Source organism: Tasmannia lanceolata, unplaced genomic scaffold (assembly GCF_043159265.1).
Source record: "Tasmannia lanceolata isolate RefF3 unplaced genomic scaffold, GAP_Taslan_0.1 ptg000007l, whole genome shotgun sequence".
Classification (NCBI taxonomy): domain Eukaryota; kingdom Viridiplantae; phylum Streptophyta; class Magnoliopsida; order Canellales; family Winteraceae; genus Tasmannia; species Tasmannia lanceolata.
The window spans coordinates 9,886,880-9,903,356 of NW_027518684.1; the positions used below are offsets into that span (position 1 = coordinate 9,886,880).

General features: G+C 37.3%; 1 protein-coding gene across 2 annotated transcripts; it reads left to right on the forward strand.

The window, feature by feature from the left end:
* The first annotated feature begins 1,945 nt into the window (after positions 1 to 1,945).
* LOC143881805 (P-loop containing nucleoside triphosphate hydrolases superfamily protein) lies at positions 1,946 to 13,876 on the forward strand. 2 transcript variants are annotated; one of them, XM_077385096.1, is made up of 7 exons: positions 1,946 to 2,304; positions 3,261 to 3,833; positions 4,358 to 4,446; positions 7,907 to 8,006; positions 9,033 to 9,287; positions 11,417 to 11,564; positions 12,451 to 12,584. In XM_077385096.1, the coding sequence occupies exons 1-6, from the start codon at positions 2,158 to 2,160 to the stop codon at positions 11,561 to 11,563; spliced, it is 1,311 nt and encodes a 436-aa protein (XP_077241211.1). In that variant the 5' UTR covers positions 1,946 to 2,157; the 3' UTR covers position 11,564; positions 12,451 to 12,584. The 2 variants fall into 2 exon arrangements, with proteins under 2 accessions (XP_077241211.1, XP_077241210.1); XM_077385095.1 differs by lacking the exon at positions 11,417 to 11,564 and adding an exon at positions 13,380 to 13,876 and having other exon boundaries at positions 1,962 to 2,304; positions 12,451 to 12,644.
* The last annotated feature ends 2,601 nt before the right edge of the window (positions 13,877 to 16,477 follow it).

A 16,477-nucleotide genomic window follows, 5' to 3' on the forward strand; every position in this document is an offset into this window, starting at 1 on the left:
CACCCCTCACAGGAATTCCGCTTGTCCCACTCGTTATCGCCCTTCATCCGAAGCAATAGCTTTTCCCAAAATGAAGAAAGTTATCCAATGAAACGTGACAAAAGCTACCGAAAAGTGAGCTTAGGGCGAAACTCCTTTGTCGGTTGTAGCTAGCAAATCCCAGCAAAAGAGAGCAATGAATGCTTTTTTACTTTTCCAAGGAGCAGGAAATGCCAAAATTACCCTAAGGGAAATACATAATTTCATATACTCTTGTAAAAAGGATAGGTAGAAAATGAATGGGATTCAATTGGAATTAACACAAAAGGGTGGAAGAACTTAGCCCATCATTTTGCCTTTATATATATAGTAGTTAGATTAGATTAGATTTATGCCAATAGGACATTTATGCTGATGGGTTTTTTATGCCAATAAATTTATTTAAGCAGATAGGGATATTACTTCGATAGATATTTTCTTTTATCTAGGAACAGTTCAACGAGTCATACATCTGTAGATGTAAACCCAATAGAGACCGTTCAAGGAAAAACCATATCTTCACGAGTAAAAAGTTAGACGCAAGTACAGAAATTCAGAGAACTCCACCAAAACAGTGAAAACAATTCAAATGCCCACATCTATAGATCCAACGACAATAATAACCCTGTCCTTAACCAACAACATTTTGGACGGAAAAACAAGTGCAAATAAAGCACCAAACCCCTACCAAGTATAAGCAAATGAATTTGAATGTCTATAAGCACATATACCGACCTTATTTTTTTGGTAAACAAACTTGGACTTCATCTTTTATGCTACATCTCTATAAGATTTTTGGGAAACTGATTATTGTCACTAAAAATTGCTTTTCAAAATGAAATGTAGAAGACATATGACGATTTCTGTTAGGGCTGCAACTCGGTCGGGCGGGTCGGGTTTTGGAGAACCCAACCCTACCCGAGAAATATCTCGGGTCGGGTTTTTTCACGTTGACGCAATTTTTTAAGGAAAATTCTTGTTTGGCAAGGCAAGGCAACTCAACTCATAGAAGCAGAAATTACACTTGAATCAAACAATGATGTAATTACACTCATATTATACTTGAATCAAACAATGCTGTAATCAAACAATGTTGTAATTACAATCAAACAATGCTGAATCAAACACTTGAATCAACTCAACTCATAGAAGCAGAAATTACACTCACATACAATAACAGTGGGTGCGTGGGTTTTAACTTTTAACTAACAGTAGAAAAAAATGTACATACTATAACTTATGTAACTCAGGTCGGGTCAGGTCGGGCCCCTTCAAACCCGGCTCGACCCGAGATTCATGCGGGCTTTTGAATGCTCAACCCGGCTCGACCTGAAACCCATGAAACCTGAACCCATCCCAAGCTATTTTCGGGTCGGGTCGATGCGGGTCAAGTATAACCCGGCTCGAGTTGCAGCCCTAATTTCTGTAGCACTTGTTTCTCATTTTTGCCCCATTTTATGTAGAAAAGAAAGTATATATTGAATTTCAGAGTTTTTTTTCATTCAAAGAATGCCTGGAAGAATTAAGCCAACATCCAATCATGGTACATGTTGATATAAATTTTGGTCGGTGCCCGTACGTATTTTTTAGAGTTATGGAAGAAATGATGAAACTCGTCTATTTTCAGTGTGCTGAATTTTGATTACAGAATAACTCACTCAGTTCAACTCGTAATTCTATGAAATGTATATCCAATCGAAAGTCTCATAATCTAGTTTGTAACAAAAGAAACTAAGACCGCAAAACACTTTGAAAACGGGATTCCCTTTGGAAAATAAAAACACTCATAATTGTTGATTTGACCTTTTTAAAGGTGTATTTATTGCTTTTATGAGGATTTGAACCCCCTCCCTTTGTCTTTTAGTAGACATGGCTCCATTGATTGATGCCCGGTTTTTTTTACCCAAAAGCGGATTCCCGTTTTCGTAGCAAATCTCAAACTTTTATAACAACAACTTTTAGTCCTTGGACGGTTCGGATCAACAATTGGGGACGGTTTGCATAAAGTGGGCGGATCGGATCAACCATTGGTGGGACCCAGTAGGTTGTACTATAGGAGAAGGTCGCGCCCTACCGAAGAATTCCTCTCGCCGCAGTTTCCATTTTGCAGTCTCTCTCTCTCTCTCTGTGTCTGCTGCCATGGCCAAAGGAGACGATGCAGTGCGAAGAAAACGAAGCAGGATCGAGCGCAAGAAGATGCGTAAGGAATCCACCGTCTCCGCACGTGTCGCCTCCATAATCGCCGCTAAATCCCGACGTAAGGCCGGAAAACGCCGCATGTGCCAGGTATTTCTATTTTTCTTAATGCTTTGAGGTTTAGGGTTTTGTGCATTCCTCTTTGTAGGATATCAAAAGCCCCACAAATTAAACTGTGTTTCTACTTATCAGATTTATGTGGATTTTGATCTTATTCTATCTATAATGGATCTTGTTTTATCTCATACTAATCATTAAAAACGTGCTCACAAGAGCACTGAGTTTAATTTCTTAGGCGTTGGATGTTGAAGATAGACACTAGTGATCTGACAAGTGAAACCCTAATTCGATATGTGACGTTTCTAACAGCGTCAAAAAAAAAAAAAAAAAAAAACATTTCTCATGGAATTTTTTTTCTTGAGTAAACTTTTTCTTTCCACAATTTAGAAGGACATGATATGATTATCGTTAATTTCAAGGGCTATTATGATAAATTGAATATGTTGGTTCAAAGTTGTAAATTTTAGAAATGTTTTTTTATTTCCAAACTTTTCTAGAAAATTTCTGCAATCCAAACAGGGCCTTAGTCTCTTCTAAGATTTGAATTTCAGGCTAGTGCAATGGGTCACCTGGAAAATGATAGACTGAGTTTATAGCTTCTAATACAGAAGTTTTTATTTTTTTTATTTTTTAGAAACAGTGACAGACATTTTATTAAAAGAAACTACACGGGAAAATTTTCGTACTTGCTTGAGAAGGTTTCAGGTGGGTCACACAGCAGTGATATGTGAATATGGACTGGACATTTTCAAAATGTCTGAACAAAGTACTAGATACGTATCCCAAACGAGTGTAACCTAGCGAACCTACTTTGCTTAAACTTGGATGTGAACATTGGAACTTAACATATGGATTATGGAGAATGTGATAATGTGAATTATTGCTTTGGATTTTTCGCTTTTGGAAGGTGTAAGGGTAACGGACAAAGTTATAAATTTTATGCCAAAATTCAAGTTAATGTGTGGTTGTCTCTTATGATTTTGCAGGGGATGTGTTTTAGCCTCCCAACTCCTGAGGATCCCTTCAACGAGAAAAATGATAAGGCCCAAAACAGTAAAAACTGTAAAAAACCCAAAAAGCTTGCGCCTCGGAAAGTTGATCCGAAGAATGAGCAGAGCAAGTTATTAACATCTCTTTCTAATAAGGGGCAGACAATCCCTGAAGGGGCTGGAAAATTAAATCATCGGCTGTTTGGAAATGGTGCAGTGATCAATGCTAACGAAAGAGTTGACGGTAGCAATACTGGAAACACTGATTGTCTTTCGAAGTTTCTTATTTTATGCTTGAATGCAATTCAGAATGCATGGGTGCATGATGGTACCTTTGATGCGAGTGTGGACAGGCCATTGTTAGCTAACACATGGGGAGTTGAGTTATGGAAATGTTGTTCGGTTGGATCCGATATCTTGGAAACTAGTGGAACTTGTACTAGCATAGAGCAGATTGCATGGCTGGTTTCAACTGCTTCTGATGTTTTCAGTAGAAAAGAGAAAGAAGGCCAATTCGTCGCCACACCCTTTCTTTTATTGCTTGTTCCATCTCAAGAAAAAGCTATTAAGGTTTGCAGTTATTCTATTCTTTGCTTTTCATAGCTTACATTCCTGGTTTGTGATCATTCATGTCTATGTGTATATGTATATATGTGTGTGTGTCTGCAAAAGTTGTTAACATCTAACAAACCTCTTCAGCCATGCTTACCTGAAGTCTGGTTCCAGATTGTTTCAGATGGCATTTTTTCTTGTGTTAGTGTCAAACAATTCTAACTGACCAGTCCTACAGTTTAACCATTGTTTGCATGCTTAAAACTCTAACTGTTATGAACAAAAATTGGCATGACATTTTCTTTCTTTAATTTGTGAAAATTTTACCATTTTCTTCAAGTTCATTCCCTAAACTTTTCTCATGTTCTTCACTCTCTTTTCCACCTCTTAAGTGTTTAATCTCAAAGCTAAATTATATTTTATTCTTTTCAACCTTTCCTTGTCCCCATGGTTCAAAATAGCTAGTTGTCATTATGTTAGTGTGACCCTGATGTTACAATTATTTTGGTTTATCTTATGCTTCACTTTACATTATTTCTCAGGTACGATCAGTTTGCAAACCCCTCAAGGATCTTGGAATCCATACAGTAAGCTTGCATCCTGGTGCTTCAGTTGGTCACCAGATTCATGGGTGAGTGTATTTTCAGAGTTTTTTTAAATTTCTAACTGCTGTCTAGATGAAAAAAATTGCATTTTCTACATTTAAATGCAATACTACACTACTAAGGTCACGTAGTCCATTTTTGAAAATGGGGTAATGGAAAAAGGAGTGCCATTAAAGGAAAAGTAATGAAAAAAGGAAATTAGTTGAATCTAAGTTTGTACTGCATTTTGGAAACTATAAATCGAAACAAAAGCATTGAAGCAAGTAAAGATTATCCTGGACTAGGCATATCCTTCTTCAGCCATAGGATATATAGTCAGTGAACACTCATTCTCCTGATTTGCATTTGTTTTAGGTGTGGAAGTTTAGCAGAATTCTGAACAGGTTTTCTTGTGTAGAAAATCGAGAAATACCTTCTCAAATAGGATAAAAAACGATTTGTAGCAAACATCAAAAAAGAATTTGAGAAACACAATCACACAATGCAAGGAGACAAGATTTACATGGTTCGACAGTGTGCCTACGTTCACAGGAAAAGGGTTTCGCTATTTCGAGTTAGGATTACAAAACTCTCATTCTTGGCCAAGAAAACTATAAAAAAAAAAAGTTTCTCGTAACATGAAAATCAAAAATCGAAAATTTTCTTCCGTGGCGCTACTCTTGCACCCCAGTGAGCCGCGTGTGCGTCATGCACGTTAGTTCGTTAGGATCCTGTATAATGCTTGAATACAATACATCTGCACAACACCTTGCATTGTGAACTTAACTGTTCTAGTTGAAATTTCAGGATTTCTGAGGGAAAACAAAAATTTAAGGGATAAATACATTTAAACCCCCTCTAGTTTTTGACACATCCACTTCGACCCCTGTGGTTTAAAAAGTGACAAAGACATCCCCTCTAGTTTCAATTTGTTTAAGGTTTGCCCCCTCAGCTGAAGGTTCGTCCATAGATTGAAGGGTTAGGATGATCCGATGGAGCTGATTTTTTGGGCACACCCTATCTATGTCAGGACCCATCAAATGAACGCTTTGGATCATCCAAATAATGTGGGCCCATACCCGAATCCAAACACTACCAAACGCTTTGGATTCGCATATGGGCCTACATTATTTGGATGATCCAAAGCGTTCATTTGATGGGTCCTGACATAGATAGGGTGTGCCCAAAAAATCAGCTCCATCGGATCATCCTAACCCTTCAATCTATGGACGAACCTTCAGCTGAGGGGGCAAACCTTAAACACATTGAAACTAGAGGGGATGTCTCTGTCACTTTTTAAACCACAGGGGTCGAAGTGGATGTGTCAGAAACTAGAGGGGGTGTAAATGTATTTATCCCAAAATTTAATCAAAGAAAGAAAATAAAATTGCATAATTGCATCAGTGGGTGGGGTTGCTCTATGTACAAAGCAATTTTTACATGCCATGGGCTTGGTGAATTTATTTACAACTTTGTTAGCACTCCTGGGACTAGGCCAGTTAATTCGTTCTTTATCCGGTCCGATTGGCAATAACGAGGCAACGATTCGTGCTTGGTTCATGGGCTTGCACATTTTTATGAGGGACTTGACTGGGAGGGTCACTGTGGAAGGCAACTCCACCAACATGATATCATGAGTGAAAAGGAAAAGCATGGGCCCATGGAGGTTGGCTAATTTAACTGATGAGATAAGAGATACCTGCTTATGAAACTTCATGACCTTTTTTGGCATCTTTATGACTTACACCAGTCAGTGTTAAATTGAATGGTCTCGTTATTCAACATAAGACTGAAGCTTTCATTAGGAAAGATGTATACCAAAGTATTTAGATTTTAGAGGTTGAGCATCTTTTATCTGATTAAATAAAGTGTTGATGTTGCATTTGGAAACCAGGGCAAGAGCTTAATATAGGATAGATAGGAATCACAATACTGAATAGTTGTTTGACTAACTTTTAAGATGGGGTCCGAATTGCAGTGAAGGTTAATCATGTTTGAATATTATGAGGTTCTATTCATGTAGGGCTTACATGGGCTAGTTTATCACTTTATCTTATAACGGACGCAGATTCCTTTGCTAAATTTAAGCGTGCAAAACTGTAAGTGCGCACAAAATATTGTGGATGCCTGGCATTTTTCTATGTTAGGCACTATGTCACAAATATCTGACATTTTAAAAATGTCGCGGTAAATTTTCAAAATATCACAATTTATCGCAATATTTCGATAAAAGCCAAAATCCCGAAATAATGTTGAGATTCTTAAAAAATATAACGATATTTCCATTTTTATCATCTGCAATGAAAATATCACCAGATATTTTAAAAATGTCGCGCTAAATTTTCAAAATATCGCAATTTTATCGCAATATTTCGATAAACATCAAAATCCCGAAATAATGCTGAGATTCTAAAAAAATATAACGATATTTTCATTTTTATCATTTGCAATGAAAATATCACCATCATATTGCGATATTTTATAATATTTTTATTGTGTTTTTCTTACATTATATATATATATATATATATATATATATATATATATATATATATATATATATGAGGAATAAGATTGTGCGGTCAACCGCACCAAGCTTAGGTGTGGTCGAGGGCCCCAAACTCATGTGGGCCCACTTTATTAGGATGATCCAAATCATTCATTTGAAAGGCCCTTACAGAGATGGGGTATGTACAAAAAATCAGCTCCATAGGATCATCCTAACCCATCCATTTGTGGAGGTAAAAATGGACAGACACTGTTTGCCACAAATCTGTCCATTTTTGCCCTCTACTTTTGGAGGGGTTAGGATGATCTAATGGACCTGATTTTTTGTACACACCCTATCTATGATGGGGCCTTGCAAATGAATGGTTTTGATCAGCACAAAAAATGTGGGACTCATGTGTTTGGGCCCTCGACCGCACCTAAGCTTAGGTGCGCTCGACCGCACACTCTCTCTCTCTCTCTCTCTCTCTCTATATATATATATATATATATATATATATATATATATATATAATTTTACTATTTTCCCGATATAAACCAGAAAAAAATAATATATCCTGAGATTTTCCCTTGCCGAGAATTCTCCGGAACGATATTTGTGAGATAGTTTAGGCATGCTTTTTTTTTTTTTTTTTTTATAGTTTCCCATGCATATGTGTGGAGAGGAATACTTGGGGCAGCTGTAGAACAACCCATTTGCAATTTGCAAGGGCTGTCAATCTGTCATATTTTGAAAAGGCCAGATATTTGGGAACAAATAGGCAATGTGGCTGTTTTAAACTATGATTTCCCTTAGCATTCCTCATCCGCATATGCATGTAATTTGAAGTCATGGGTTCTGGGCTGGACAGCATTTTTCATACATGCTGCTCAGTTGATTAATTTAGGCTGGATCCTCTTTTTTCCCTTTCTGTTTTGTAGAGCCTGACAGTGTGGATGTGCTATCAATTTTAATGTGCATTTTGTCTTACTAAGATTTTTTTTCTTCTTTACCTGCAGTTTAAGAAGCTGCGAGCCTGAGTTCCTTGTATCAACTCCTGAAAGGCTTTTTGAGCTTGTTTCCTTAAAGGCCATTGACATATCTGGCGTCTCATTGTTGGTATGGTTGTTCCCCATGGCTTTTGTAATATTAATTCCAATCGCCAGATATATGTTTGATTATCAATGCATCTTCTTTCTACTATTTCTTTATTGCCCGAGGACTGCATGTCTGACACATCTTTCATTGGTATATCTAGGTCTAATGCCTTCATATCTGACTGACATTTTTCATTGGTATATCCAAGTCTTAATGATCTCCTTGTGATGGAGGATTTTTCAGTATAGATATCTCTACCTTGGACGTCTGTGTTTCATTTTAAGAAAATACATTCCTCTGAGGCTTGAAGTGTTCATTTTCCGTTTTCTTGGAACCTCTTCCCCAATTGTTGATAGCTCATTACTTTCACATCCATAGGGAGGCATGTGCCATGGCTGATTTTCATGTATCCATGGCTGATTCTCATGTATGGTTCAGCACTGTTTTCATATCCTTGTCTTTATATGCATCATTGGGTATTCTAGTAGTTCTTCCCTCTTTAGGAGTCTTTGTTTGGCTTCTTATTCATGATAGTGAAAAAAGAATGTCGGACATCTTCCATAAGACAGTCTTTAATATATGAAATTCCAGGCTGTTGAATCACTTGAACATCATACTTGCAAAATTAATGAACTGATCTAGCAGAAAAAAATAAATAAAGGATGGATGCTTTCACCAGCCTTTTGAATGTTGTTATAAAGATGTTTGCATAAATTCTCATTTTGGGAAGGCTTCCAGATTTTTAACTGTAAAAATTTCATGATTGCATGATGTCATGTATTGTTGCTTTATTTAGCTTTATCTATTAGTGATGTGCAACTCCTGCATCTAATCCATGTACTGGCTTTCTTGATTGATGCATCAATGAGTTGTTCGCCTATAATTTCCTTATAAAAACCCAAGCCAAAAACTTTCAAATCTCCTCTAGATTTTTTGTCACTGAGAAAATACTTTGAATGAGGTTTTTCAAGATGATCTGATTTCAGCGTTCATGGTCACCTTTTTCATCTGTGTCTGATCCCTTTTTTACCCTTTTGAATTTACCAGGTTCTTGATGGCTTGGAAAGTTTTGTTAGTGGTGGTTTTGTAGATGCACTAAAATCCCTTCGACAGTTTATTTCTGGAAGTCCACAGACGATTATTTTCAGTGACTCCTACGGAAACATGTCTACGTCAGTGGTGCAAAATTTATTTGAGGGACCCATCCGTAGGTTGTCCCTTAATGATTCTATAGCTAGTCAAAGTGCCTGCATCTCTCAATTTATACATGTGTACATCTCAGAAGAAGAAAAGATATCAAAGGTATGTTGATTGCCGTTTTGAGTTGAAATCATTTTCAATTCTGTAGTTATCTTCTTTGAAGCCTATGAAACTGATTAATTCCTTACTTCTAGGTGAATATTATTTCAGTTTAAGGAAAAATAGAAACATCATTTCTATATTGTGAAGTTGCAGGAGGAATATTAAAATTTTATATTTTCTTTTTATGACTGTTTTCTGGATCCACAAAAAGGCTGTACATTAGACGTTGAGTTTATTGTATTCAACTCAGCTCAACTCAACTAAGCCTTTGTCCCAAACCAGTTGAGGTCGGCTGAGTTTATTGTACTCCATGATGTAATTTTTTAACCTAAAAGAACCTTGTGCAGTTAATACCAAGTCCTTGGTTACTACAATGCAATGAATGCGTGTGTATCTTGTTGTTATAAAGGTGTATATTTGCATGTTCCATGGACTCTTAAGAGGAACCAACTGAGGTAGAGTTCAATATGTCCAGTATGACTGCAAACCAAAGCAGAGCTCGAAAAAATATTCTTGCTTACCCCTGATCCAGTATTTCTAATCTACATGAACTTGAAACTTTTGCGTTGTGTGAAGTTTGAAGAGTCAATATGCTGGTCACTCACCCCAATGCTACGAAATCATACATGAGATGATTTTATAATAGAAAAACTAGATGGACCTCAGTCAAAAAGCCTTTTGAGACAATCCAACCAAATTGAAAGAACAGAGGTGAGTAGAAACATGGCATGACAGCTTCATTTATACAACGAGGTTGCAGATATGTTATCTAAAGAGGGTGTAACAAGGTTCAAGAACAAAATTTAGTATTGGACAAGCTCTACCCCAGTTATTATGTTTTTTATTTATTTATTAAGTAATTGTTATCTATCAAATAGTGATAACAACAATAATATTAACACTTTTGGCATATCATCTCATTGTAAGCTTGAAACTGTCAGATCCTTGGTTTAGCTTGAATATGTCAACATTTCCATCCTTCCAAATTGTGAAGTGATGATAAGACAATGTCAGACGCTAATCTTTAAATGGCATTGTTGTCTTAGGATATGACAGTCGGAGATCTCCAAGGCTCGAACACCACCATTGGAACACGGATATTGTTTTCTATTTTTGAATGATGAGATAGGTATTTTATTAATATGTAACAAAGAAACACAAATTCAACAAGATGTTGGAGTTGGTAATTATAAAAAGTTCAAGTCTAAATGGGACGACACCATTTATTCTCTTTTTTTAATAGTTAAATAAGACATTTTATTGAAGTAACAAAGAAGCACAATGACAACAACATGACTGAGTTGGTCATTAAGAAAGAAATAAGTTCTAAATCTAACACTTCATCATCTAACAGAAAATGATCATGAATAACTAAAGTTTGCTGATTAACCTCATTCCTTGTGAGATAGTCAGCTCGGAATTTGCATCCCTCTTCACATGGCCGTAGGAAATAAGTAGACTGGAGTGTCCTATTATTATGGTTTTAAATTTCGACCGAAATCCGAAATTTTGGGTTTTGGTGGAGACCGAAACCTAAATGGCACGAACCCGAAACTTGGCTTTATTTCGTGCACAATTTCGAAATTTTGACCTTATGCAAAATTTTAGGGATTTCGACCAATTTTTTCGTTTTTTTAATTATTTTATAGTTATCCCAAAATTTTGACCGAAACTGCAGGGATTTTGACTGAAATTACGTAACAAATAAAATATTCGCTTTAGTAGTCCGTCGGATTTCGAGCGAAATTTCGGTTTCACAGGGGGTACGAAACACATATCGAAGCCAAAATTGAAACTGAAATTTCGATTTTCGCAGGGTAACAAAACATATATCGAAACCGAAATTTAAAACCATGTGTCCTATGTCCTTCAAAATATTTGATAGCCTCCGATGAAATACACCCCTTAAGATTTGGGAGAGATAAGGTAAATCAAGATGTTTTCTAGTAGTACAAGTCCTACAAAGGCCGCTTCTAAGGTATAGTACAGTCAGGAAACACCTGTCACAAGGATTAAAGCCATTTTGTTTTGCAATCTACTATTCAAACTTTTATTTATTTGTTAATGATTTTGAGATTTCAGTAATGAATTGAACAGGACTCATTCAATGAATTTTTTTTTCAAATCAGGCATATGTATTAACATGGAGACAAAGGGGTGAGATTACTTATAGAGCAGTTTCAAGGGCCCTTTTTCAATTGAGGGAGATCTTGAATATCATTAAGTGGATCTCAAAGGGGAAAGAGTACCCTTGGTGGCCGACATATTTTATATGAGGTTCTTAACTTCATCAAGTCATATATCTTTTAGCATATTCACTATGAAGAAAGCATAGAGGCTGATTCATTAGCAAAGGAGGATTGGAGCATGTGGCATTAGTTATGGATAATTATTTCCCAATAGATGATGTGTAACCCTATGTCTCCTATCTGTAGTTATTGTTGTCGTTCTGTTTCTCTTGTATAATTAGCTTAGTTTGTCATTTTTGTTCTCAAATTTTGGTTTAATAAAATCTATTAGGGCCCGTTTGGATGCCGAGAAGGTTTTGATTTGGATTTCTCACATTTGCAGCCCTTTTTGCATTGTAATTTGGATCGGATCAAATTCTTGGATTTCTAATTCAGCAGCTGACAGTGAAAAAAATCAGATTTCTAAATTTGCTGTGGAAATAAGAAATTGGAAATCCACAGATCTGGCAGTTTCCTTCACCCTCTTTGCTCCTCAACCTCTCCCCTCCACTAGGAAGTACCCCCTTCCCTCTGTCTCCCTCTACATGAGCTGCCGGATATATTCATTTTGTATTCAAAACTCAATTCGAAATCCAAATACAAAATGGGAGGTATCCAAACGGGCCCTTAATTATGATTCTGAGAAACAAAAGAATTAAAAAAGAATAAGAAAAAAAATGTGACACAAATAAAAACACCACACCCCAAACTAGACTAGTTGATGCAGAACCAAGAGTCAAAACGACCAAAGCACCAGCCATCTGCTTCAAAAAGCATCACGGCGATCTCTGCGACTTTATAACTGAATGTCATTTTGATTATTACTTCTTGATACCTTTTTTTTCTACCACTTGATATACTTTCAAATAATAATGTTCATTTTTTTTATTAATTGTGCATCTTGCTTGACGCTATTTATGTTCTTCAATTTGCAGGCCATTCAAATTCTAAAACAGGCTTGTGATAATCGAGTGCGCGCTATGCTTCTTAGGGTCCTATTTATAGCAGGAACGACTAGCAACCCTCAAATGTTGATAACTGCCCTTAGAGCTGAAGGTTTTTATGCATCTAATGACTCTCTCTCTGATGGATCACAAGGAGGAGTTTCTAATTTTTCTTATCATAACAGGTAATATGCAAGCCTTATCGGCTTATACCCATCCTTTCAATTTCTATTTATCCAATGGTACATGCCCTATTACTTGGTGTTTATGGCAATGTTTCTGAAAGTGCACCACCCCTATCCAGGTTGACCAGAACTGGCAATTCTGGAAATGTGGTTTGACCTCAAACCCACCTTTTACAGTTTTTGGAAGTTGAATCAGACAATTTACCCACTTTCATCTGGAACAGACAGTTCAGTTTTTGCTGGATTCATCAGATTATTCTTGTTCCTGTTTTGTTTGTGGGGCAATCTCTGCCCACTTTGTAATTCTTTTTTGGGGGGAAGTTTCTTACTTCTTTTTAATAAATTATTTTTTATCATCTGAAAAAAATTGAAAGTTTCTCAATCTTATCGTTAAGTTCTGCATTTTTTTTTCTTTTTGAATTAATTTACCCCAAGTTTAGTGCAGCCCACGTCTGCCCAACTGGGCTGGTCAAACTTGGTGATGGCACTCTTCAGGACTATTTTCTTTGGCTACTGATATCCACATGATCATGTTTTGATATTGGGGCAAACCCACACCTTGTTTTACACTTTTTAATTGGCTGTTGAGATCCTTTTCGTAATTGTAATGGCGTTCGAGAGCAGGTTAAACAATGTATATCAAAACATAGTCGTGCGGATATCATTAGCCTTTTCTTTTATTAATCTGTGATTGATACCTAACCTAATAGTCATCTATTGTTTCCAAATTTGCAGCGAGAAGAGAGTGGCGGTCTCAGTAACAGATCAAGAGCACATCATAAGTAGAGAAGACATTGGGGAATTTGAAATTGCTGTGTTTGTTGATTTCCCGTCGATCAATGACTATATTGGTGTCCTCACCAGGGTGGCCCGCCGATCAGTCGATGGTGCATTACATAGTTTCTTTTCTCAGGAAGACGTGCCCTTGGCAGCTCCATTGATCAAGGTACTAGAACAGTGTGCTCAGCCAGTGCCTGTAACGCTAAAAAATTCTTTTGACTCTTAACCCTTGTTGGAACCCTGAAGTTGGTCTACTTCAAAAGATTTTGCTAGCCTGTAACGGTATTAAAAACATTTGAATGATTCTGCACCTTCATTTATGTCTGCCACTTTTCATAAACTTGTTTCTTGCATTGCAATACACTAATGATCATTGGAGATTATTGGGTGTGTAACATAAACAATATAAAAGCAATCTAAATGTAAAATTCAGGTCTTCGTTTTTTTTCTTGTATCGAGACCCCTCAGTCTCTTTCTTTTCCCTTGGTTTGATTTAATGCATTAGCCATCAAACAATGTAAAGAACAATCTGAATGTGAAATTCAGGTATTTGTTTTTTCTTGTATCAAGAGCCCCTCTGGTCTCTTTGTTTCCCTATTTAATGCATCAGCCATTCTATTTTTTTTTTTATAATAGCCAATCAGCCCCAAGAATCCCCGTAAGGCCAAGGCCTTGACCCTAGCTCGCTTGGATAGGGGCCTTTTGCTACACCATTTACTGAATCACATGCCCCAACTAATCTACTTGTTATTAACCAAAGGTGCACTTTGATCTTTTGACATACAACCGGTTAGATGTAAGCTAGTATAGCACTTATCGTCAAAAAAGACTTAATGCAAATTGTCCTAGGGGTGTTCATCAGCCCCTAGGCTTTGGAAAGTTGATGGGGCTTTTGACAGTCCAAACAGCATCACAAGGTTTCAAGAAAATGCATTACAAGGAATTCATGATAACCATCGTGCTTGCCGGGTTTTCTGATTGGATTGAGGATTCATAGGTGTGCCACAACCCATAATTCCTATATGTCATGTCTCTGCTCCAATGACTGGGCTTATGCTTTCTTTTTTATTGTACTGTGTTGTGCCTTTCAACTTTTTGGAATTCGATTTTTTCACTCCTCCATGATAATCTAACTAAATAATCAGTTGTTGCATCTTATTGACACTACTTTTGTCTAAACTTGGCATCCATTTTAACCAAGCCCAATAAGATAGGCTTTGGGCTTCTATTATGTTCTTACACTTGAATTTGATGATACCCGAATCTCAAATCATGTTTAGATCCACAATTATTGGCATATTAGGTTCGTACACTTGGATTTGATGATACCCAGATCTCAAATCATGTTTTGAAAAAACGTTCATCACCATCTTCTTTATGGTTTCCAACACTCCCGTCAAGATCAAAGATAAGTATTGCACCTCACTCTCCAATCCCCAACTTTATCATCCATTATGAAGCACAGAGATCTTGAGTGGGCTCGGAAACCTAGCTCTGATACCACTTGTAATACCACTTGTAAGACTTCAATGGAGACATGCAGTTACCTTTAGAGGTGACTGGCCTCTGTGCTTCACGAACTCAAGTTTGGGAAGAACAAAATCCTTGCCTTCTTCATTATTCTTGTCTTTTCTACTAATAATGTACTCTGATCAAACTAGGACTCTTGGACTAGGGTTGGTAACGGGGCGGGTCGGGGCCGGATGTTGGGGTCCCCGACCCCTTCCCCGCTGCGGGGATGGTGGGGAATCCCCCTCCCCTCCCCGCGGGGAATATCTAATCCCCATCCCCTCGCCTCCGCCACATCCTTTGGAGACAAAATCCCCTACCTGTCCCCGCCCCATCATCATCCCCCCTTTAGTCATTGATACACTACTGCTGGGTGTCCCCTAACCAAAAGGGACAGATATATCACTTCCCTTAGACACTGCTGCTGGGTGTCCCTAATCTATGGATGTTTCTCTCCCTAATCCAACAAATGAAATTTAAATGAAAACATAACCATGGGACGCATGAACATCAATGATATAAAAGTAGAGTTTCCAAAACAACAAAAAAATTTAGAACATAATGCAATGCCGCATATTAAGCAAGTGACCAAGCTAAAAAGCCCTAAGATGATGTTGGCACTCCCATGTTTTGATATCGTCCCCTAACTCATCTTGTCTAGTTGTCTCTTAAGTTTTAATTTTTAATCAAACAGACTCTGTTTGTGCAATTATCAAAATATGGTGGTTCCAAAATCACTTGCCTAAAAGAAAGAAATGCAAATGTAAAAATGAAATGTTGAATATTATATTCCCAAGAAAGTTCTCACCAGAAAAAAAAAAAAACACTTAGAAAATACAAAAATAATTGGTATTGATGGGGCCAGGGCAGGGCCAACTACATCCCGGTCCCTGCTCAAACCGGGGAGTCCCCGCCCAAGCAGGGCGGGGCGGGGAGGATCCCAGCTTCCACAGGTGAAATTGCCAGCCCTATCTTGGATCTCTGTACAACTGCGACTTGTCTCCATCCAACTACAACTAGAAGTCTCTAATATTAAGAGAAACGCAGAAAGATGGAAACATAAATTAAACTAACTGCTCAACACACATGTATTATTTTCCTCAACCGAGATCAAGGCATATTGACTTACGCAATCTAGGTTTAGGCCCTGTTTGTTTTGGACGCACAGTCTGTTCTCAAAACCCACCACAAACAGGGCCTATATCAAAGAAGGCCGTAAATTTGAGTCAAATAAATCAGTGTTGGCTCAGCAATTGATTCTCACAATCCCAAACAGATAGGGCATTTGTCTTTCTTCTTTTTTTGAGATTTAGCCTTAGGGTTTGGCATTTTAAGTCTAGCTCAATCATTAAGGCTTTGTTTAAGGTATTAGGGTTTAGGTTGTACGGTCAGATTGAAGCTCTCTCGGAGTAGGACAAGAAGGTCTCATCTATTGAATTAGTTAAGCTATAAGCACTCAAAGGATAAAAAACAAAGGTGTTTCTCTGTTTGAAAACAAATTTTAATATGTATATATAATTAAAATGTTCACAGAGATCGCAACA